At 45.2% G+C, this 22,788-nt stretch overlaps 2 protein-coding genes across 6 annotated transcripts in view; both read left to right on the forward strand.

The window, feature by feature from the left end:
• Positions 1–10,967, forward strand: part of A2ML1 (alpha-2-macroglobulin like 1) — a 60,545-nt gene extending 49,578 nt beyond the window's left edge. For all 4 annotated transcript variants that reach the window (XM_083718350.1, XM_083718349.1, XM_083718351.1 and 1 more), the window contains 8 exons: positions 1,854–2,068; positions 3,556–3,771; positions 4,544–4,671; positions 5,624–5,714; positions 7,466–7,534; positions 9,284–9,386; positions 10,252–10,293; positions 10,798–10,967. In XM_083718350.1, the coding sequence (XP_083574476.1) occupies positions 1,854–2,068; positions 3,556–3,771; positions 4,544–4,671; positions 5,624–5,714; positions 7,466–7,534; positions 9,284–9,386; positions 10,252–10,292 (863 nt within the window). In that variant the 3' untranslated portion in view covers position 10,293; positions 10,798–10,967. The remainder of the gene's footprint in view (positions 1–1,853; positions 2,069–3,555; positions 3,772–4,543; positions 4,672–5,623; positions 5,715–7,465; positions 7,535–9,283; positions 9,387–10,251; positions 10,294–10,797) is intronic.
• Positions 10,968–12,634: 1,667 nt separating this feature from the next.
• The window catches only part of LOC310834590 (alpha-2-macroglobulin-like protein 1), a 49,686-nt gene continuing 39,532 nt past the window's right edge, over positions 12,635–22,788 (forward strand). For both annotated transcript variants that reach the window (XM_083718353.1, XM_083718354.1), the window contains exons 1-6: positions 12,635–12,815; positions 15,077–15,260; positions 18,821–18,868; positions 19,292–19,436; positions 19,777–19,829; positions 21,210–21,230. In XM_083718353.1, coding sequence (XP_083574479.1) covers positions 12,748–12,815; positions 15,077–15,260; positions 18,821–18,868; positions 19,292–19,436; positions 19,777–19,829; positions 21,210–21,230 — 519 coding nt within the window. In that variant the 5' untranslated portion in view covers positions 12,635–12,747. The remainder of the gene's footprint in view (positions 12,816–15,076; positions 15,261–18,820; positions 18,869–19,291; positions 19,437–19,776; positions 19,830–21,209; positions 21,231–22,788) is intronic.

The raw sequence follows: 22,788 nt of genomic DNA on the forward strand, positions 1-22,788 counted from the left end.
GTAAAGTGTGTTCTGTTCACCGGCTGGATACTTTGTTTACTGTACATTAAATAAGCCTGTTAATTCCGAGCACAATTCAAAGTGCTGACCTTTAAACTCCTAAATAGCCTTGGCCCAGTATATCTTAAGGAGTGTCTCCACCCCCATCTTTCAGCCCGGACACTGAGGTGAGGGGGGAGCTGCCTCTGAAGGCGTTTCGGAAACTTCAGCTGATGCAGAATTCAGTGGCCAAGTTGCTCCCCATAGCCAGGGGCGGAGGAAGGAGGGTGCAGTGGGTGCGAGTCGCCCTGGGTGTCACCACTGGGGCGGGTGTGACAAAGTGCCAAGCGGCACTCACCAGAGCTATGTGTCTCTCCTGGGAGAGATGCAGTGGCTTGGGCGCGCACAGGCTCCATGCTGCCCAAAACGGTCCGCCCATTGCCTCCACCTCAGCTGTAGGGCGGCTGATTGGGAGGAGGCAGGCAGACTCTGGAGGCCCTGCAGTGCGCCCCGCCCTCACCCCACCCCTATGGGTGGCTCGCCTCACCCCTGAGCTCACTGCCCTAGGCGCATGAGCTGCTGCCCCTGCTGCTGCCCTTGGCAAGACGGTTTGAGCATATAACACCAATCGTGGCTCAAGACCACATTACCTCAAGGACTACCTCTCAACATGTGAACTGACCTGGAGCCTGTGATCATCATCTTTAACCCTTCTTTGTGTGCCTCCTTCATGCGATGTCTGGAGAGGAGAACAGGCCTTTTCTTTGTTAGCTCTCCACTTGTGGGGTGCTCTCCCCTGAAAGCTTTACCTGATGCCTTTACTACATATCTTTAGGTGCCAAGCAGTGGCGTAGCGTGGGTTGTCAGCACCCGGGGCAAGGCAAGTAATTTGCGCCCCCTAACCCGTGGATTTGCGCCCCCTAACCCTAACCCCCAGATGTTGCGCCCGGTGCGGCCGGCCCCCCCTGCACCCCCCACGCTACGCCACTGGTGCCAAGCAAAAGCAGTATGTTTCCGAGCACAATTCAAAGTGTTGGTGCTGACCTTTAAAGCCCTAAACGGCCTCGGTCCAGTATACCTGAAGGAGTGTCTCCACCCCCATCGTTCTACCCGGACGCTGAGGTCCAGTGCCGAGGGCCTTCTGGCGGTTCCCTCATTGCGAGAAGCAAAGCTACAGGGAACCAGGCAGAGGGCCTTCTCGGCAGTGGCGCCCGCCCTGTGGAACGCCCTTCCAGCAGATGTCAAAGCGATAAACAACTACCTGACATTCAGAAGACATCTTAAGGCAGCCCTGTTCAGGGAAGTTTTTAACGTGTGATATTTTACTGGATTTTTGGTTTCTATGGAAGCCGCCCAGAGTGGCTGGGGAGGCCCAGCCAGATGGGCGGGGTATAAATAATAAATTATTATTATTATTATTATTATTATTATTATTATTATTATTATTATTATTATTTTCTCTACAACCAGGTCTTTGGCCTTAAGCTATCTGTGGCCTTTGAGAAGTGGGTGGGATGTTTTAAATATATTTCTTTTCCCTCTTGATTTTAATGTATCTATGTGGGTTGGTTGGTGGTTTGGCTGGCTGGCTGGTTTTAAGCTGCCTTAGATTGCCCTGGGCAAAATAAAGCGACTAACATATTCAATAAGATTCAGTAAAATAAATTTCAATAAAATAAAATATTAAGAGTTTTCCCTGGCTCAATCCTAGCATGAGGAGTGGGTTTAAATTCCATTCCTGAGCGCAGCTTCCCAGTGTCAGTGCATGTTCACAGGAGCAACTACAGGCCATGAGCTCGCCCTTAACCCAAAACCCATTTCACCAACCTCAGATTGGCTTTTCGAAGCTTACATGTTTCATTTTTCTTTGGTAGGAGGGCAGATGTATTGGAGCCCAAGGACTGCCCCAGCATCCACCGAGAATCCTTGGTCCCAGCCTGAGTCTGTGAGTGTGGAGGTGACAGCATATGTGCTTCTGGCTAGGCTTTCGCCCCAAATCGTGAGCAAAGAGGATATCAAGAAGGCCACGGACATTGTGGCCTGGCTGGCGAAGCAGCAGAATGCCTACGGAGGCTTTGCCTCAACTCAGGTAATGTTTCCTCTCTCACGGCTGGAGCCTGTATATGCTGAAAGATCACTTTCCCCACCACATCTGGCTGTCTCAGAATCTATAAGCCTGTAAACTAAATTCTAGACTCAGATCAGCTGGGTTTTTTAAAGTTACATTGCTGCTTCCCACCCACCCCCCATTTGGATTGAAGTGGGGAGTCACAGTGGATCATAAAATCATGAAATTGATCCTCAGGATCATCCAGTCCAACCCCCTGCAATGCAGGAATATGAAGCTGCCCCGTGCGGGGATCGAACCTGCAACCTTGGTGTGATCAACACCATGTTCTAACCAATTGAGCTATCCAGGCAGTGTAGGTGACCCGATGTAACAGAGGAAAATTGGACAGAAATGAAATCATTTTCCTCATCTTAACAACAAGCCGCACCTGCAGAAATTCCCTCTTCCAAAAGACTCAGGATTTACTTATGACAGTTTTAGTCCATCTGTCCTCCAAGGAGGTGGCAGTTCATCGCATTTCCAACAGCCCTGCTAGGTAGGTTAGACTGAAAGATAATTATTGTTATTTATAAAATTTGTACACCGTCCTTTGCCTGAAGATCCCAGGGCAGTTCACAATGGAGCAGCAGGTTCAAGCAGTGGCATTAGGACTATGTGCAGAACTCTTTCTTCCTGAGCCCTTTCCTCAGCGAGTTCTCCAGCGAGGTGTTTCCAGATACACTGTAGAAATGATCCCTCTGCAGCATACATTTTAAGAAAACGCCAGTGTTCCTGAGAGGCTGGCCCTACTGATAAAGCTGGGTGGGTAGACCATGTGTCTTGCTCTCGCAAGGCAATGAACTGGACTCTGTGTAGTCCACAGAGATCCTCCCTGCCCGCGGACTGTCTCACCAGAGTGGTGAATGCTCTGGTTATCTCCCACTTGAACTACTGCAATATGCTCTACATGGGGCTACCTTTGAAGGTGACACAGAAACTGCAATTAATCCAGAATGCGGATTGTGGATTAATCCAGAATGGGAGTGGCTGTCAAGACCACATAACACCAGTTCTGAAAGACCTACATTAGCTCCCACTACATTTCTGAGCACAATTCAACGTGTTGGTGCTGACCTTTAAAGCCCTAAACAGCCTTGGCCCAGTATAACTGAAGGAGTGTCTCCACCCTCATAGTTCAACCCGGACACTGAGGTCTAGCGCTGAGGGCCTTCTGGCGGTTCCCTCACTGTGAGAAGTGAGGTTACAGGGAACCAGGCAGAGGGCCTTCTTGGTAGTGGCACCTACCCTGTGGAACGCCCTCCAGTCAGATGTCAAGGAAATAAACAACTACCTGACTTTTAGAATCCATCTGAAGGCAGCCATGTTTAGGGAAGTTTTTAATGATTGATGTTTTTAATAACTAGTGTTTTAATGTATTTTTAATATTTTGTTGGAAACCCAGCCAGCTGGGCAGGGTATAAATAAATTATTATTACTACTACACTGCAACTGTTCTCCTTTCCCAGGACACAGTGGTTGCACTCCAAGCCCTCGCCAAATATGGAGCAGTCACATACACTAGATCTGAAGACCTATTGATAACGGTGAAATCTGACAAGACCTTCCAGCAATCATTCCATGTGGACGACACCAATCGGTTGGTTCTGCAGCAGGCTACCCTCCCAGACATACCTGGGGAGTACGCCATGCAAGCCTCTGGCAAAGGCTGTGGGTATGTCCAGGTGAGTGATGGTTCTTCAAGGAAGGCAAGGCAGCAATTGATCTTCCAGAAATAGACTGAAAAGAGAAGTTGCTGAATTGCAACTTATTACCAAACTTAAGACCTGGTCTGAATAGAGACATTGGATTCTTATCTCATTATACATGTTAGAGCTATTTTTAGCCATCTTACCCTTTGCTTTTTCCTGTAAGACCAATTGCAGTCATTAACAGTCGTTTACCACACCTATCAGCCAATTACCCATTCCCACCACCCTTCTGAATAATACCCCTCCCCACCCTCTCACTATATATAAGGGTCTGGTGACTTCTGTTCAGTGTATCTGAAGAAGTGCGCATGTACACGAAAGCTCATACCAATAACAAACTTAGTTGCTCTCTAAGGTGCCACTGGAAGGAATTTTCTTATTTGTATGTGTGCCTAATGAAGTATACTCAAAACTACAAACATAGTAAAAACAGAGGTAGGTAAAGGTAGGTAAAAACAGAATAACTTTTCAAACATGGGTGCACATTGATTAGAAAGTTTTGCAAAGATGCTGGTTTGTTATTTAAGGGAACTGAGAGGGAGCCTTGCCTGAGATCATAAAGGATTTCACGGTATCCAAAAAGCTTTTATCCTAATGGACTGAGGGGTGGAAATGAGTGACTGGTAGATGCAAGGACCCTAAAACGTTCCTAAAAGGCGTGAGCTTTTGAGAGCTCCAGCCAGACTGCATGTTATTGTTATGCAACTCTACAACTGTTGTGTTTTTGGTGCCTGTCCCATATCAGGCAGTCTTGCGATACAATATCCCTCCCTCGAAGAATGAAGACACCTTCACCCTGGATGTGAAAGCAGTAGGGAAAGGATGTGGACAAGAGGCAGCCCCTCGCTTCCTGACCCTTCACATCAGTGCAAGGTGAGAGGCAGCGAGCTTGCCAAAATTCATGTATGCCTATCCCTGAATGTAGACTTGTTCAGCTGGTAATGATCGATTCCACTTCAAATTGAGCACTGTTTACCTAGAAATCTTGGTTGGGTTGTAATCAAACCAGGCCTTGGGCTTATTAACATTCTGTGGCCTTTTAAATGTGTTGTGGGAGGGGGGGTTATTGGTTTGTTTTGCTATTTTCATTATCTTTCATTCTTATCTTCTTGCAATTTTATGTTGTGAACCATCCTGAGATCTATGGGTGAAGAGCGGTGTAATTTTTAAAATAATAATAGTACCACCGAATAGGAGGAAATGTCAATTGGTTTTTCTGAGACTCTTGACTAAGGGCACTTCTAGAAGGACCTGCTTATTGAACATTCAGCCTGATTTGTTTGCAGATAGATGAGGCTATTTAATGAGCACCCATTCTAATTTGCTTGTGGGAAGGTTAGATGACATTGCGTCAAGGGAAGCGTTTGTTGGAATATTCTAAAAAGACTTGAAGAATTGGTCTTGAACAGGTTGCCAGGCAACAGAAAAATCTACCCAGCAACAGGTGTCTTTATTAAGGGCATGTGATCAATAAGGGTCAGTGTAAAAGTGTCAGTGTGTAAATGAGCTTGAGTCAGCATTAGGTCTCTGGCCGGATGGCTGGAAGAGGAAAGGATTGTTATTTGTATTCAACCAGTGTTGATTTTTGTAAATAATAAAGATAATTAAAAAAGGAAACTCTACTGCAAGTCTATTCAAAGAAGAAAACCCAAGAGTGGATGCTGCACACAAACATCAACAGCATTCTCCCTCATGTTCCAGGGACTGAATCCCACCTGAAAATAGTGATAGCCTGGAAGTGTCCTAGGAGTCAACAGTGCCATGGGGAAGTTGGTGGCTGGGACTTGAAATGGCTTATGTGCAACTCTTCCTCTTCTCTTGACAGTTATGTGGGCAGCCGTGGCACCTCCAACATGGCCATGATAGAGGTGAAGATGTTGTCTGGATTCCATCCTGTCCAGGGAACTAACCACGATGTAAGTCAATTTTGCCTGCCTTAAGTACCTCTGGTCTGGGAATGGAGGAGAAATTTGATTCAGTACACATTCAAAATCAAATCCTGTTAAATATCCACTTTCCCCAAAAAATATGTTGACCAGAAGGCAGCTATTCTTCAGTTCAGTTCAATTTATTGTGTTTAGCGAGCAGCCATTACAGATAATAAAATAATAATAACAAGAATGTTGCTAATAATAGTGGTTTACATTTCTACTCCCTGACCTTTACAGGATAAATGATTTCCCATTTCCCCTTTAAATTTTATTACATGAATTTGTAAAGCCTTGGCAAGAAAATGGATGTTCTAAAATATATATTCTTCTCTAAATCAGACAACAAAAAACAGGTCTTTGCAAGAGACATCCTGCAATCTTAACAATGGGTGGATGTAATTGTTTCTAGGGTCATTATAAAAAGGTCATTCAAGGAGTACATGAGCTATGTCTTCTATTGACACCATTGCAGCTGCAAACTCTGTTCTTCTTAGGAACTCCTTTATCAGCTGTTCGTCAAAATTTGCACATCTGAATTTTGCGATGCAGTTCTCCCTCCAACCAAAGTTTACAAACTGCACATTGTACAGGAAAGTGTGCCTAAAAATGAAGATGTTACTGAAAATAACATACAAGAATGCATTGTATCAGGGAAAGCGGCTTGCAAAAATGTGTACATGAGTCAAAACTGTGTGTAAAATGTGTTTATTAGGAGAAATTCGTACCAAAATGCTGGTGAATTTTCATGAGGATTTTTAATTATTTTTTTTAATCTGCAAATTGCTGCAAAATGTGAGGACTGAATTTAAGATTGGGAAAATGAGAAACAGAGAGAACCAAAACTGAGAGATCCTTCCATCCCTCTGTCCCTTTCCTCCCCTACTTGACAGAAATCAGTTTAGAAAGACAAAGTCCCTCTCGATGAACATAGGTAAAGGTAAAGGGACCCCTGACCATTAGGTCCAGTCGTGGCCGACTCTGGGGTTGCGGCGCTCATCTTGCTTTATTGGCCAAGGGAGCTGGCATACAGCTTCCGGGTCATGTGGCCATCATGACTAAGCCGCTTCTGGAGAACCAGAGCAGCACATGGAAACACCGTTTACCTTCCCGCCGGAGCGGTACCTATTTATCTACTTGCCCTGGTGTGCTTTCGAACTGCTAGGTTGGCAGGAGCAGGGACAGAGCAATGGGAGCTCACCCCTTTGTGGGGATTCGAATCGCCGACCTTCATAGCATTTTCCAAGTAATGTATTGAACAGGAGGAGGAGGGGTAGACAACAGGGACAATTTATTGCCAATAGGACTGAAGCCAACAATAGGCTGGGCCTGGTACAGGGTCAAAAATGCGTGGGGCTTTCCATTTTCTCTCTTTTTCTTACTCCTCTTCTCTCACTTTCTTTCTGCTACCCACCATCCTCTCCCTCTCTCTCTCACGCACACATCCCACATGTTCCTCTACTTAGTGGGCTGCTAAGAGAGAGAGAGAGAGAGAGAGAGAGAGAGAGAGAGAGAGAGAGAGATCCCTTTTTACCAATGGTCTGAACAGATTGCTTGCAGAGGGGTATCAAAATATATGATTTTGCAAGGGACATAATTCCTAATCCCCTTCTTTCAAAGATTTGCCAGTTATTCCTCAAACAATGCAAGCAATAAAAGACCCACGAAACCTCCCTTTGGTGACAAAACTGGTGGCATGTTGGGAAGGAGGCCTTAATTCTTTCCTTCTGTATCCCCAGCTTAAGCAACAGCCCCTTGTGAAAAGAGTCGAGATTGGGGAGGAGCATCTCACAATCTACCTGGACCAGGTCAGTACGGGAAAAAGAAACACAGCTTTGTAACAGGCAAGCACACACATCATTCGACAAATGGGCCAGTGGCACTGCTGCATTGTAGTGGCCCCCTTTCACAAGTCGCCTCGCCAGGCGAAAAAGAAGACCAACGGTAACAGAAAAGGGCATTTCAACAGGTCCAGCTTGCCAAGTAAACAGCACTTTCTCGAGTTTCCTCTTCTGCTTGCAGCATTCTTATGAGAACAATCCAGGCCTGTTAATAAGGAGAGTTGTTTAAATTGTTGGTTTAAATTAAATTATTGATCTAATTAATAATTCATTAAAGTGTCACAATGGAAGGAGGACGAAGAGCAGCAAAATGCAGATCAAGGTAACTTTTCCATCTGTTTTTTGCTCCCACGCTCCGGTGTGAGCCAGCTAACCCACAGCACTGCTCGGAACCAACAAAAAGTGGTGGCTTTTGGCCCCGCGCTCTGTCGTGGACAGACTGCAGGAGCAGTCTATTAATATATAAAATCTGTTTTTATTCTATTAATGTTTAAATGTTTTTATGATGTTTTTAGTGAATCTTGTTTTTATCTGTAAGCCACCTTGAGTCTCCATTGAGAAAAAAGGCAGGTTATAAATATACCGTATGTTTCGCTCGATAACACGCACCCGACCATAACACGCACATAGTTTTTAGAGGAGGAAAACAAGAAAAAAAATATTCTACACCAAACAGTGGATGTATGATTTTTGTGGTTCATGCTGTGGCCACAGACATGTGGTCTGATGGTGAGTTTGGGGTAGCCCAATGCAAAAATCCTGAGGATCCATGTGGATCCATATTTGTAACCACATTTTTGGACCACTGCGGCCCCAGGCAACAGTGGGTGCGTGATTTTTTTGGTGCAAACTGTAGCCTTGGACATGCTATGTGATCTGATGGTGAATTTGGGGTGACCCAGTGCAAAAATACTGAGGATCCATGTGGAGCTGTGCTTTGTAACCACGTTTTAAGTGGGGAGGGAAGGAAAAGCACTCAAGGGACAAGGAGCAAGCTCTGCTTCTCTCCCTCCTCCCCCCCCCCCCTTAGCAGGCTGAAAAACTTTGCTGGAGGGACAGAGAGCCTGCTTGCTTTAAAGGAGCCACGAGTGTAAGCGGCTCCTGTCCGGTAGGCTCCTTTAAAGCAAGCAAGTTCTGCTTCTCTCCCTCCTCCTCCCCCCCCCCCGCCCTTAGCGAGCTGAAAATCTTTCCTGCTATTTCCAGCAAAGCGGAAGAAGAGCCGCTGAGTGGGGACGAGAGATACAGAGAGCCTGCTTGCTTTAAAGAAGCCAACTGGACAGGAGCCGCTTACACTCGTGTAAGCGGCTCCTCTCCCCTCCCGCTTTGCTCCTTTAAAGAAGCAGGCACTCTTTCCCTCTCTCTTCCCCATTCAGCGGCTCTTCTCCCGCTGGAAACCACGGAGGAGGCAAGCATTCGATCCGTAACACGCACAGACATTTCCCCTTACTTTCTAGGAGGAAAAAATGCGTGTAATGGAGCAAAAACTACAGTATAACAACAACAATTCAAACAGATGTTCTCTGAAACTAGAGCCATGGATTTTCTGTTACTGTACTCTGTTCTCATCCAGAAACTATCCTATCTAAGTAGCCAGCATATTTGTTTCTGCGGTTTCACCTCCGGTGGAGGTGATTGCAGGATGGCCTAACCATTTAGTGTTGACCTCAACCCCACCTTGTCCTCAACTTCTCTTTACATCCAAAGTCTTTCTCTCAGCTAGGAAAGGAGAGGCAAACATATACCTTGGCCATGAGCCAAGACATTCCAGTGAAGGACCTGAAGCCAGCAGCTGTCAAAGTCTATGACTATTATCAGCCAGGTAGGTTCTTCCTCATGTTGAAAAATAGTAACATTTTTAATTCATTGTGATTCTCACAAGTCTGTGCAGCTTGTGACCTGTCCAGCCAAATAAAGTCCACCATCTATGTACTATGGCCTTCAGGCGTTCTGTAATCACCCTGTATTTACAGTCTCAGTCAATCAGCAAAAAATTGTGGGCCATCATAGGTGCCTTCAGCTTAGGGAGGCCACATATTATGAAGTCTAAGTTCCAGTTTGGAATCATATGGTTGATGGGAAGCCAACAAAGTTCTAGGCCTAATAGATGGAATAGCAACCGGCAAATTCTTCGGTCTGGGTGGTCTCCATCCAAGATTTCTCAAAGAGCTCAAATGTGAAACTGCTGATCTTCAAACAAAAATATGCGTCAGGAAGTGGCTAAAGTAGCAGGAAGCAGAGTGTAAGGAAAATAGACAGTTCTCCTGCTGGAGGGATGTGGGAAACAGAGTCCCCCAAGGTTCGGTATTGGGGCCTGTGGTTCTTAACTTGTTCATGAACAATCTAGAGTTAGAAGTGAGCAGTGAGATGGCCAAGTTTGCTGGTGGTACTAAATTGTTGAGGGTCATTAAAACGAAAACGGATTGTGAAGAGCTCCAAAAGGACCTAAGTGAATGGGCTGTAAAATGGCAAATGCTAAGGATGCTGTCCCACCAAGAATTATCATGGGTCTCTCCAACTAGTTGCTTTATGTTGCCTTTCTGCATTGCAGAGGGTTGGACCCCCAGGATCTCTTCCAACTCTACAATTCTGTGGTTCTATGGAAGAATGAAGAGAGGCATCAGGAAGTGAGGATATCATGATTGTGGCCAGTGCTGAGTTTAATGATCTGCTTTAATTTCTTTCAGATGAACAGTCCACAGTGGAATATGAAGACCCCTGCTACTGAGGTGAGTCATGCATAGGCCAGAAATCAGACATCTTTGCTTTAGGCCTCTGTGCATATAGGGTTTTTGCCTTTCCGTCATTTCCCCCTGGAAAACTCACTCTTTAGTGCTAAATTGGAACAAACAGCAATCTGCAGAAAACCCCATTGCTGTGTGTTCTGACAACTCTAAAGATCAGGTTTCCCCGAGGGTAATCGGTGGGGCAAATGGAGGTATGGACAAGTCCTATGTCTAAAATGCTCTGTGATGCTAACAATGAACTGCTTTATTTATCCTAGGCTAATTTGCATTTCATATAGTGGATGCAGATTTCACAGATATATAAGGCCTTTTCCTTCAGACTAGTAGGCAGAAGGGAAAACCTATCCGGATTTATTATGTTCCCCTCCCTATTCCAGGAGAAGAAATGCGATTTCTATGTACCCTAAAAGGATCCATTCCTGCATCTCCCACTCTGGATTCCATATTGAAGAGAACTTACATTTCTTTTTCTTCTTCTTGGTTTAGATGGAGAGATTCCTATGGTGCAACAGGCACAGGATGGGGGGAAAAAGGAATTCAGACGAGCCAAACTTAAGGAGCTGGGAACCGTTTGGGGGAAAAGTGGCTCTGTCTTTTACAACATGAACCATGCAATGGAACTCTAGTTTGGAAAATAAACAGAAACTTGAATTGCTTCTGTGGTGCTTTCTTCTATCAGATACCTTTGGTTGACTATTCCCTCCACAGGTTTATATAAAACCTTATAAATTACAATTGCCTTATCACTTAAGTTCTAGTAGCCTTGCCAGCTATTGAACCCTGACAGTTCAATAGCTGATGCCAATCTCAATGTACTATAGGTAGTCTGGCCAGTCACTGACCCACAGATCGCTCTCCCTCCATGTTTACCTGTCCTTCTTAGCATGTATAAAGTTCACTTTGAATCTATTCCGTATCATTCAAGGCACACGTACATGCAGTGTCATAATCAATCCATCTGGCAGCCTCCTTCCCGACAGGAGGCAGAGTACAAACAAGCCAGCTGAGGGGGCCTGAAACTATTATTCAGCACATCCAGTCCTTGCAGGATGCAAACCACGTAGCCCGAGCTCATTCTTTATTGGTTTCTCCACCCAGAGGGGATGGGGAAATAGTGGGGGGGTTTGCATCCAAACTACACAGACCGTATCTTGAGCACACATTTTGCAAGAGTTCTAAATAAAAGGAGATAGCAGAGCTTGTGCAGGTGTTGTTGTCTGCTTAGCCAAGTAAGTTCTATCAGTTCTGGGTAGCACTCCTGCAAGCCAGGGAATCTTCTAGTTCTTTTTTTAAAAAGAAAAAAGCTCCCAAAAGGAAATATGGATAGCTTTTTTGGAGTCTGAAGGACATTTGGCCATCTGTCATGGATGCTTTAGCTGAAATTCCTGCATTGGAGGGGGGTTAGACTAGATGGCCCTTGAGATCCCTTCCACCTCTACAATTCTATGAACATATTGCCCTACCCTTTTGGTTTCCAGGCCTCCAAGGATTTCCCACAGTTATCCAATTCCTATCTAGCCCTTGAACACATCATATATCTCAATAGGATGATTCTTGGTTTCTGAATATCTTTTCCCTCTCCAGGTGATGAAATCACAGAAACACTGTAGGCCTGGGGAAACGGGTATATATGTGTTGCCATTTGGTTGGCCCTCATTAGATGCTGGTTCGATGTTGTTGTTTAGTCGTGTCCGACACTTCGTGACCCCCTGGACCAGAGCACGCCAGGCACTCCTGTCTTCCACTGCCTCCCGCAGTTTGGTCAAACTCATGCTGGTAGCTTCGAGAACACTGTCCAACCATCTCATCCTCTGTCGTCCCCTTCTCCTTGTGCCCTCCATCTTTCCCAACATCAGGGTCTTTTCCAGGGAGTCTTCTCTTCTCATGGGGTGGCCAAAGTACTGGAGCCTCAGCTTCACGATCTGTCCTTCCAGTGAGCATTCAGGGCTGATTTCCTTCAGAATGGATCGGTTTGATCTTCTTGCAGTCCATGGGACTCTCAAGAGTTTCCTCCAGCACCATAATTCAAAAGTATCAATTCTTCGGTGATCAGCCTTCTTTATGGTCCAGCTCTCACTTCCATACATCACCACTGGGAAAAGACAAGACAATCTGTAGTCTTGTCTCCATGGACAAAGACAACAGATTCTGGTTCACACCATTTCTAATCCCTTCTCAGTTTGCCTTGAAGGCTGGCAAGCAGTGAGTGGTCTCTCTTTCATCTGAACAGTCGCAGCTGTTCAGGGAGGAGCCTCAGGGACATATGGTGTTTACTCTGAGGAGGAGGAGGAGAGTCAATATTGACTCAGATGAAATTAAGTTCATGTGCCTCGTGGGTGAACAGAGGAATCACTGGGCGACTATTCAGGTCTCTACACCAGCGCTGGCTGTTCTGAGCACCAACGGAGATCTCTGCTGCCCATCGCAGCTCCAACTATGGGGGCAGCTATGTTCCTCTGGGCCCTGGCTCTGCTCTCACTCACAGCTCCAGTCATTTCAGACCTGTAAGATGTTTATTTTTCATTTCTATTTCCTGGGCAGATTTTTAAGTGGGATGTGAGTATTCCTCTAAATACCACTTGCTGGGGATCACAATTGGAGAGAATGCTGTGGTGCTCAGGTGCTTCTTCCAGGCATCTAGTTGGCTCCTGTAAGAACAGGGTGCTGGTCAGGTGCTTCTTCCAGGCATCTAGTTGGCTCCTGTAAGAACAGGGTGCTGGTCTGGAGGAGCTTTTGATTTGCTACAGTAGGGCTCTTCTTAATAATAATAATAATTTTATTATTTATACCCCATCCACTCCAGGCAACTTCCAGAACATATAAAAACAGAATTATTGTGGTCTTGGGTGGTTATTATGAAATTGCTACTCTTTATTTTCATTTTTCTTCTGGGGAATGTCATCATCAAATTGTTTCCCTGGGCTTTTCCCATTACTTTTCGGAGCAAGGCTGGTGCCAGACCTTGGAGGTGCCACTTATGGGTGCCTCACCCTCACAGACAAGGCAGAGCCCTTGCCCACTACCACATGCAAAGGCAGCAAGGACCCCTCTCCCGGACCACCCCACCTCCCAACACCCATGACAGGAAAATTGACATGGCTGCTGTGCACCATCCATTCCTCATGCTGGGATGACAGATCCATAGATCAATGTACAGATTTTATAGATCTACAGCCTCAGTATAAATAGATCTACGGTATATATGTTCTAGGTCTGCAGTCCAAGTACAGTGGTACCTTTGGTTAAGAACTTAATTCATTCTGGAGGTCTGTTCTTAACCTGAAACTGTTCTTAACCTGAAGCACCACTTTAGCTAATGGGGCCTCCCTCTGCTGCCATGCCACCGCTGCAAGATTTCTGTTCTTATGCTGAAGCAAAGTTCTTAACCCGAGGTACTATTTCTGGGTTAGCGGAGTCTGTCACCTGAAGCGTCTGTAACCTGAAGCGTCTGCAACCCGACGTACCACTGTGTAGGAACACGAGTAGTTAATGGTGCAAGTGAGAATAGCAGTCCCACTGAGCCTACTTGGAGTATAGAAACATTTCTCATTACCTCATTCAAAGAAGCAAGCAAGCTGTTGCTGGCCAAAATACATTTAGATACATTTCACCTTGGCACACTTGTGCTCAGCCTTAGCATCCTGGCATATAGCTTTATTCATTTCTAGATACATTCAACATTTGCAGTGTCTGCATTTCCTTGCATGATTGGTTGCGAACGCTTATTGTGCTTTGTGCTCTGTACCATGTATTTGTGTTCTAGCGTGATAAGGATTTTAGCTGTTCTCTGCCCCATTGGGGCGATGGGCGCTTGCAAAGCGAAAGGCATTCTCAGCATTTTCTCAAAGCGATGTTGTTGTTGTTGTTTAGTAGTTTAGTCGTGTCCGACTCTTTGTGACCCCATGGACCAGAGCACGCCAGGCACTCCAGTCTTCCACTGCCTCCCACAGCTTGGTCAAACTCATGCTGGTAGCTTTGAGAACACTGTCCAACCATCTCGTCCTCTGTCGTCCCCTTCTCCTTGTGCCCTCCATCTTTCCTAACATCAGGGTCCTTTCCAGGAAGTCTTCTCTTCTCATGAGGGAGCCAAAGTATTGGAGCCTCAGCTTCACAATCTGTCCTTCCAGTGAGCCTCAAAGCGATCGGCTACTATAAGTTCCCTCCGGGTGGTGGTTCTCACTTTGTGGAATGCCCTCTCTAGTCTTGCTCATTCTTAACCTTCAGGAAGTATCTAAAAACATTCCCTAGGCATATGGTAGCTGAAAGATTTGCCCACTGTGATATTATTAGCTGTGAGAGTCAGTGGTCTTATATGTGTAGTTTTTTCCCCTTTAAGTTCTTAACTTTTAAAGAAAATGTTAAGTGCTTTTAGAAGATTTTTAAAAAACTGGTTTTTAAAACTATATTATTTTATGGATGTGTTTGCTGTTCTGGGCTCCTTCGGGAAGAAGGATGGGATCTAAATACTATAAGTTCCCTTTTACCAGTCACACTCGGGGGTCCACATTATCACATTTTGGGGCCCTTGGGTCCCCCAACAGTAGCTTCTCATTTCCCAAACAGATGATTGTATTCCAGGCAACAAGCTGCTTCTTTGTATAGCAAAGAGAGGGGTAAGCCAATAAAAATCTGATGGGTATATGAATGTGATTTGCAGGCTGCCAGCTGACTATCCCTGCCCCAGAAAGCAACAGGTGAGTGTCCTTTTAGCTGCTTCTCTAAAGGCCAAGAGCAACTTCTTCAATGGTCCTTTCTTCTCTTGCAGCCACTATCTATTGACCTTCCCAGCAGTCATTCACCATCCGGATACCGAAGAGTTCTGTGTGCTTCTGAGCAACCTCCCGGAGACAGTCCACCTGAAAATAACATTAGAGATGACGTTGCAGAACCACATCCTGCTCGAGAAGGATGTGGAGAAACCAGGGACCTATGAATGCACCAGCTTCCAGGCAAGTTTCATATATTGCAAGCAACTCAATGGCTTCCAGCTCCCGTCTGCCCCAGTATGGATAATGATGAGGGATGGTGGAAGTTGTAGCCCAGTGATATCTGCATGGCCACAACCCTGCAACAAAGGGAGCTCTCTTTCACATTATCTTTGTTTTTCAAATTATTTTTATTAATTTTCCAAATTATTACAAATCAACCCGAATTACTTAAATTTAATAAAATTTCTTAAAATCAGGTTTCCTGCTCCTGTAGCAAACATATGTCGATCATTTCCTCCCGTAGCTGCACCATTTCTTACTTAATGTCCAGTTGTCATCCTTCACTTGCCACTCTTACAGTCGATGGCTTTTTCCTCCTTACAAACAGTTACATCTTATAAATATAAAATCCATTTCACGTGTGTAGTCTGTTTCACATTATCTTGCTTGAGCATCATAGTCATGAGCTACCATGTGAAGGCTGCTGAGAATAGCCTTATTGTTATTATTATTTCCATTTGTAGACCGCTTACTAGCCAAAGATCTCAAAGTGGTTTACAATAGATAAGGTAAAAGTAAAGGGACCCCCAACCATTAGGTTCAGTCGTGGCCGACTCTAGGGTTGCGGCACTCATCTCGCTTTATTGGCCGATGGAGCCGGCATACAGCTCATGTGGCCAGCATGACTAAGCCGCTTCTGGTGAACCAGAGCAGCGCACAGAAACACCGTTTACCTTCCCTCCGGAGCGGTACCTATTTATCTACTTTCACCTTGACATGCTTTCGAACTGCTAGGTTGGCAGGAGCAGGGACCGAGCAACAGGAGCTCACCCCGTCGTGGAGATTTGAACCGCCAACATTTTGATCGGCAAGTCCTAGGCTCTGTGGTTTAACCCACAGCGCCACCCGCGTCCCTTACAATAGATAAAATACAATAAATAAGTAAAAATGCATAAATATATACAAGCATAATAAGTGCAATAAAAAACTATGTCAAATGATTTGCATTCAAATAAAAAATGCATAAATAATATCAATATATAAACACAATATCAATATAAATAAAGTCAGAGAATGGGACAGGCATGTCTAATCCACCCTACATCCTGGACCACCTGCGGAAGGGATACCTAGCCACAATAGTGCATGCCCCTCTCTTGTACTCACTGCCAATAAGAGATTAGGAGCTCAATTATTTGCCAGGCTGCCCCTTACCAAACAGCCTACAAAATTTCCCAGGGGTCTCTCTGAAGCCTCCTTAGGTAGGGTGATAGTAAAACTGCAAGTGTTGAGAGTGTTTGGAATAATCAAAGCCCACACAGGAACAGGAAAATAGTGTATAGGATGAATGAGAGTAGCAGGAAGCGATGAAGTATAAAACATGCAAATGTTACAGAGAAATTACAGAAACCTGGAATACAGTCATACCTCGGGTTGAATGTGCTTCGTATTGAGCATGTTTGAGTTTCGCTCCGCAGCAACCCGGAAGTAACGGAGTGCGTTACTTCCGGGTTTTGCTGCTTGCACATGCGCAGACACTCAAAATGATGTTACATGCATGCGCAGAAGCGGCAAAACGTGACCCGCGCATGTGCAGACGCACCGTCGCGGCTTACGTTGCGTTCAGGATGCGAACAGGGCTCTGGAACGGATCCTGTTCGCATCCCAAGGTACCACTGTATTCCCTTTGGAGCAAAAACAAATTAAAATTGGTTAAATGCAACCCACTTGCTCTAGTTTAAAAGAGTCTCTAAATTCACTAGGCTCTTAGCAGGATTCCTTGTCCATAGGTAGGCCTTTGTCCCTTGAAGCCTTCCTCCCAAGCTCACCAAAAAGTTCTGCATGTTACCTGAGACCACTTTCATCTACTCACTTCCTAGACCTTCCTTGTCAATCATGTGCTCCTCCCCTTGGAACACCTGCTCAGAGAAGTTTTCAGATTTCCTGTCTTTGGAAAGAGAGAAATGTGCACTTAGGCACATCAGCAATGGTGGACACCTATGCCTTGGTTTTATGAACTTCAGGGCACCAGCAGACAGGCAAAAATACGCATTCCCATTTTATACACAGGCGGTCCAGAACATTAAAGACCACATGCTTTACAGAGAGTGTTACGTACAGCTGGAGCAAAATTCCCAGACGGAGCTGGTGAAGAGGCAGGTGTGGGAATGGGTCTAGGAATGATGGTTCGGTGGGGAGCAGGGATAGGTTTATGAATGAAGACAATGGCCTCAACTGAGCCCAGGACTAGCTGGCCAAACTCCTCTATGGCAAAAATATATCCCATGCCCAGATATGTTCCAACATGGTAAAAAGCAATGGTTCCTCTACTAAATCATCTTTATAGGTTAAATCTACCCAGTTTTCACAGATGCTTCTCGTATGTTTTCTGCTTAATCTCTTACCTTTGTTATACTTAACCCCTTTTCTTCCATCCCTCCTATGGGATATAATCCATTGGAAGTCAAATGCAACACTCCTTATTTCCCTAGAGTGAGCACAGGCAAGGGGATGTTACTCCAGTCAGTGTAACTTCCTGTTCCACTGGTCTGGAGCCTCCTCCCCCTGCATGTGATCTGGGAGATGGGCGTGGCCCTGGCTGACTCCATAAAAGAGCCGAGTCACGCAGCCATTTTCTCTCTCTTGATGCTGATCTCTTGCTGCCATGCTGCTCTCCTGCAGCCATTTTGTTCTCTTAATGTAATTTTGCTGTCTGCTGGCTCCCAGCCAGCACCACATGAGCTCAATCTCCATATGAGACAAACTCAGACTTTGTTATGTAACTACTAAGTAAAGCCTGCCTTTCAGGGATCAAATGGTGAACTGAAATGTGAGTAAACTTCTTGTTACTTCTAAAGGAAGGACTCTTCTCTTTATTCTTTTAAGAGGGATAAAAGGGGACACCAGGAATAATCCATCTGGGCAAACCAGATTGGATTACTTAACTAAAGAGATTCAAACGAATCTGCAAATTAGCTTCCTGCTATATTGAGGGGTCCGTATAGTTAAAGCTATGGTATTCCCAGTAGTGAAGTATGGAAGTGAGATCTGGACCATAAAGAAGGCTGATCACCGAAGAATTGATGCTTTTGGATTATGGTGCTGGAGGAGACTCTTGAGAATCCCATGGACTGCAAGAAGATCAAACCTCTCCATTCTAAAGGAAATCAGCCCTGAGTGCTCACTGGAAGGACAGATCGTGAAGCTGAGGCTCCAATACTTTGGCCACCTCATGAGAAGAGAAGACTCCCTGGAAAAGACCCTGATGTTGGGAAAGATGGAGGGCACAAGGAGAAGGGGACGACAGAGGACGAGATGGTTGGACCGTGTTCTCGAAGCTACCAGCATGAGTTTGACTAAACTGCGGGAGGCAGTGGAAGGCAGGAGTACCTGGCGTGCTCTGGTCCATGGGGTCACGAAGAGTCGGTCACAACTAAACGACTAAACAACAACAACAATATTGAGGGGAATCTGCTCTGCTACATCACTCAGTAGCGTGAGTGAAGGAATGATAATATTTATTCAGTATATCATTTCCTACTATCCTTAACATTTCCACACCTCCATCTTGCCCTCTTCAGGTACCAGCCTTTGTTGCCCGGAAAACAGAGAGCTACTACATTCCATTGGTAAGTCTTGCATTTCCCAATCATTCCCTTTCTTTCATGCACCCTTGGCACTGGGAGAATTTAAATTAGAGAGGAAGGGGGGAATGACTTAAGAGGAAGAGAAGAGAAGGGGAAAGAGAAGAGGGTGGAGGTGGAACTGTACTGAGAGAACATGGATGAAAGAGAAAACCAAGATGGACATGCAAAGAGAGAGAAGGGGATGTGTATCTATTGGGAGGGGGAGTAATAAATGGAAGTGTGTGTGTGTGTGTGTGTGTGTGTGTGTGTGTGTGTGGTGTTGACTCCCTGATCCCTAGGGGAGAGCGAAGTTAGTAGAAGAGCAAGGGGCAGTTTTTGAGACATACCCTCTCTACTGCAAAATACTATTCTGTTCTCGGTCCTCCTGCTAGAACCTGTTTTGCTTTTCTCTTTGGCACTGTGAAGGAAGGAGAAATGGCCCGTGTTCACATCCTAGTCCTACAGGGTGACAGTGTGAGCTTTAAGAGTTCCAAGAAGGTGCAGGTCAAGAGCTCTCCCACAATTAACCTGATGGATCTAGACAAGCCCTTTTACAAGCCTGGAGAGAGAGGTGGGTATCGGAGTGGCCATGGAACCGGGAGAATGACTGCAGCTTCTGTCCCATCTTTGGGGATGGAATGGTGTTCCCGGCAAATAGGAATCAAATAAGCAAACTCAGTGTTCCAAGAACTAAGCTATTAAACCAAAGCCGAGTGCCTTCCAAGAGCCCAGATGCTCTACAGATTTGCATACAATAATAAGTTGACATCAACAATTTGCCTTGCTAATTCAGCAGGGGGTGGAAATCTAGTCCTTGGTTTTAAAATGCAACAACATGAAGGAAGTATGTGGGAGCAACAACAAAAACCAGAAACGAATAATCTCTCTGTTTCTTTGTTTTCCCCCTTCAGTAAAACTTCGAATTGTGCAGCTTGATGATCAATTTAAGGCCCGCAATAAATCTGTACGTATTGGTCTCTTATTATAATCACAGACTATCAATCCCTCAAAATGTCATAAGCCCAGGAAGGTCTCCTTACTGGACCCAGAGACAAATACTTTGTTATTTCTCAATTGGGGAACATCTTTAGGAGTTTCTCATGCTTCCATTGGCTTGTGAATTGGACCCAGAGTTTCTGCAGGACATTAGCTCTGTATTAAAATTCACTGAGGAGCATTGCAGTGGTGATGAAACATAAGGACACAAACTTCACTATACAAACTGCAGATTCAGATATCTCAGGCACGTCCAACAGGTAGATTGTGATCCACCGACAGATCACTGGATGTCTGTGGTAGATCACTGGATGTCTGTGGTAGATCACTGGCACCCCTCAAAAAAGCTAAAACAAGGTCAACATTTTTGTCCTGCACCCCACCAAAAATGAGGCTTTCCTCCTCCCTAAAAAAAGCTAAACAACTTTGACCTGAACCCCCCTCATCCTGATCACTGCCCGTTTTTAACTCTGTGAGGAGATCACAGTCTCTTGAGAGTTGGCCACCCTGAGATATCTGAACAGCCAGACCTGTGTGTGGTGCTGTAAACAAATAAGCAGCCTTAAACAAGCCTTACTTTTTTGTGTTTTGCTGGTTCACGACAGCCGTTTCACCATAAACCATGGTGGAACGAAGGGGAATTGTCTCCCCCTTCCTTCTTTATCTTTTGCAAAGTTTCCAGGGGTTTTCCTATTTTCCCCTTTCATTCTGGGGTCAATATTTCACGCATTGGAAATTTCCTCATAGGAATCAAATCGTCAACTTGTTATGTGAACTCTTGCCTAAAAAAACGATTTCCTGTGTTCGAATAGTGGGACTTGTGCGGTGCATCCACCAACCAGAACCCTTTCTTTACATGCCCTCTAGTGGTCACATGATCAATATCAGCATGATGGGGGCTGGTGCTTGAACAGATGTTCCCACATATGTAGGTCTGTAGGTGCAGGTACGGTCTCCCTTGGGCGGTGGTGGACTCTCCTTCCTTGGAGGTTTTTAAGCAGAGTTTGGATGGCCATCTGTTATGGATGCTTTAGCTGAGATTCTTCCATTGCAGGTGACCCTAGATGACCCTTAGGGTCCCTTCCAATTCTAGAATTGGAATTCCAGAAGTCTGATTCTATGGCAGAAGATTGGCAAGCAAGGCAAACAGCTGACCCAGCCTCATTTCCTATAGCCCACAGATGGGTTGCAATTGCTATCTTATCATGCTGCTAGTAATGTCAGTTCGAGAGTGCAGGCAGGACAGAACTGTCATTTCCTTGGCTGGTTTTACAGAATGCTGGGGGACTTGGAAGCTGCTCTGTTTCTCATTGACACTGACGTTGTCCCTCTCTCTTGTCATTTGCAGATTCCTTTGCTAGAGCTGAGAGTAAGTAACTAGCGTTGGTCGTGATGTTTTCCTTTTGTTCCCATCCTGTCCTTTGAGACCACTTGAACATCAGGGCATGTCTACACTACACATTTAAAGTAATGTGGTTGTGATTGTAAACCTGGGAACTATAGTTTTGGCTTGGAGAGGCTGCTGGACAGGGGAAACAACCCCAGTGGTCCCTTCCGTGAGTTGCTCTTGTTAAAATAGATTTGCTTTTGGCTTGAACCTAAGTAGGCATACCATCAAAGAGCAGTGGGTGTGAAATGTAGGTCTACGCTGACCCTTTCCATGAATATTGTCATTTATTAAGTACTTACCACCTGTTAGGCTACAGGGAATCCTGTCCCTCCCACGGTGGCAGTCAAGAAGCAGATAAACAAGAAGAGTTCTTACCAAGTAGTTTAGTCAATATTCACAGAGAGAGAGATGCAGGAATACGGTCTTTCTTAGATAATGGTGTTGCTCCAAGTCCCACCCCCTCAGTCTCCCTTATCCTACGTCATCCCTGCTCTGGCTGATCTGTGCTTTCTGCCTCTGAGCTTTCTGTTCTACTACTCTCAATGCACGCCAGCTCCTGGGAGAAGGGGGGTCAGGCATGCTTTCCAAAGACACTGAGTCTGTCAGCTGTCTCTCCCCTGGTGCTTCTTCTTCTTCCTGCTGTTCCTCTCCCAATATTTCCCAGCTTCTCCCCTCTGCAGCCTCTGAACTATGCCCTTCCACAAACCACTGTTGCAAATCTATACTGTCCTGCTCTTCTTGGGAACATTCATGTTATGTTGTGGGTGAACATATCAGACGACACAGCGATTCTTCAAACAGCTCTTGTTTATTCAGAGGCCAGAACAGAACTGAGCTGAAGGGTTCAGTCAGCCTGCTTATATAGAGCTCTAGTACAATGTTACTGTAGCAACTTTCTAAAACTATCCAATCACTTTCAATCCTTCATTTGCATAACTATCTACAGTATACCCCTGCTGGCCCAGGGTGATAACTTCAGTACATAACAGTTCAGGAAGGGGAGGCGATCCCCACCATTCCTCCTCAGTCCAGTCCCTGACATCACCATACATAGATATCCACATGATAAGCCGGTTGTCTATATTTCCCTGCCAAATTATGAGAACTGAGCCATACACCTGTACTTCTGCATTCTCCTATTCATGGGATGCAATACAATAGTGGAATTATCCTCAACCTGTCGTAAGACTCAACAGAAGGTTATGTGCCCTCACTGTGGTAAATGTTAATGACTATTTGGTCAACGGTTGCCTGCATTCACCCAAAAACCTGCCAGCAACTGCTAAAGCAATATGAGAAGTGCCACAAGAAGATGCCAACTGCCTTTCTGAATTGGCCCCCAAACTATTGCAAACTAAATGTGATATTAATTGCCTGAATGCAATCAAAATGTACATTTTTACTATATAAATGGCAGCCTCAGGACTGTGAGGATGGAGGCAGAGAGGGGGGGATTTAACTTTGTCACCCTGCCAAGTCCAATAAAATAAAACACCTCCCCAAAGCCACTTTTTGGTTTTCAAGGGAAGATTCCATT

The sequence above is a fragment of the Podarcis gaigeae genome, assembly GCF_964106915.1.
Source record: "Podarcis gaigeae genome assembly, chromosome: 17".
Classification (NCBI taxonomy): domain Eukaryota; kingdom Metazoa; phylum Chordata; class Lepidosauria; order Squamata; family Lacertidae; genus Podarcis; species Podarcis gaigeae.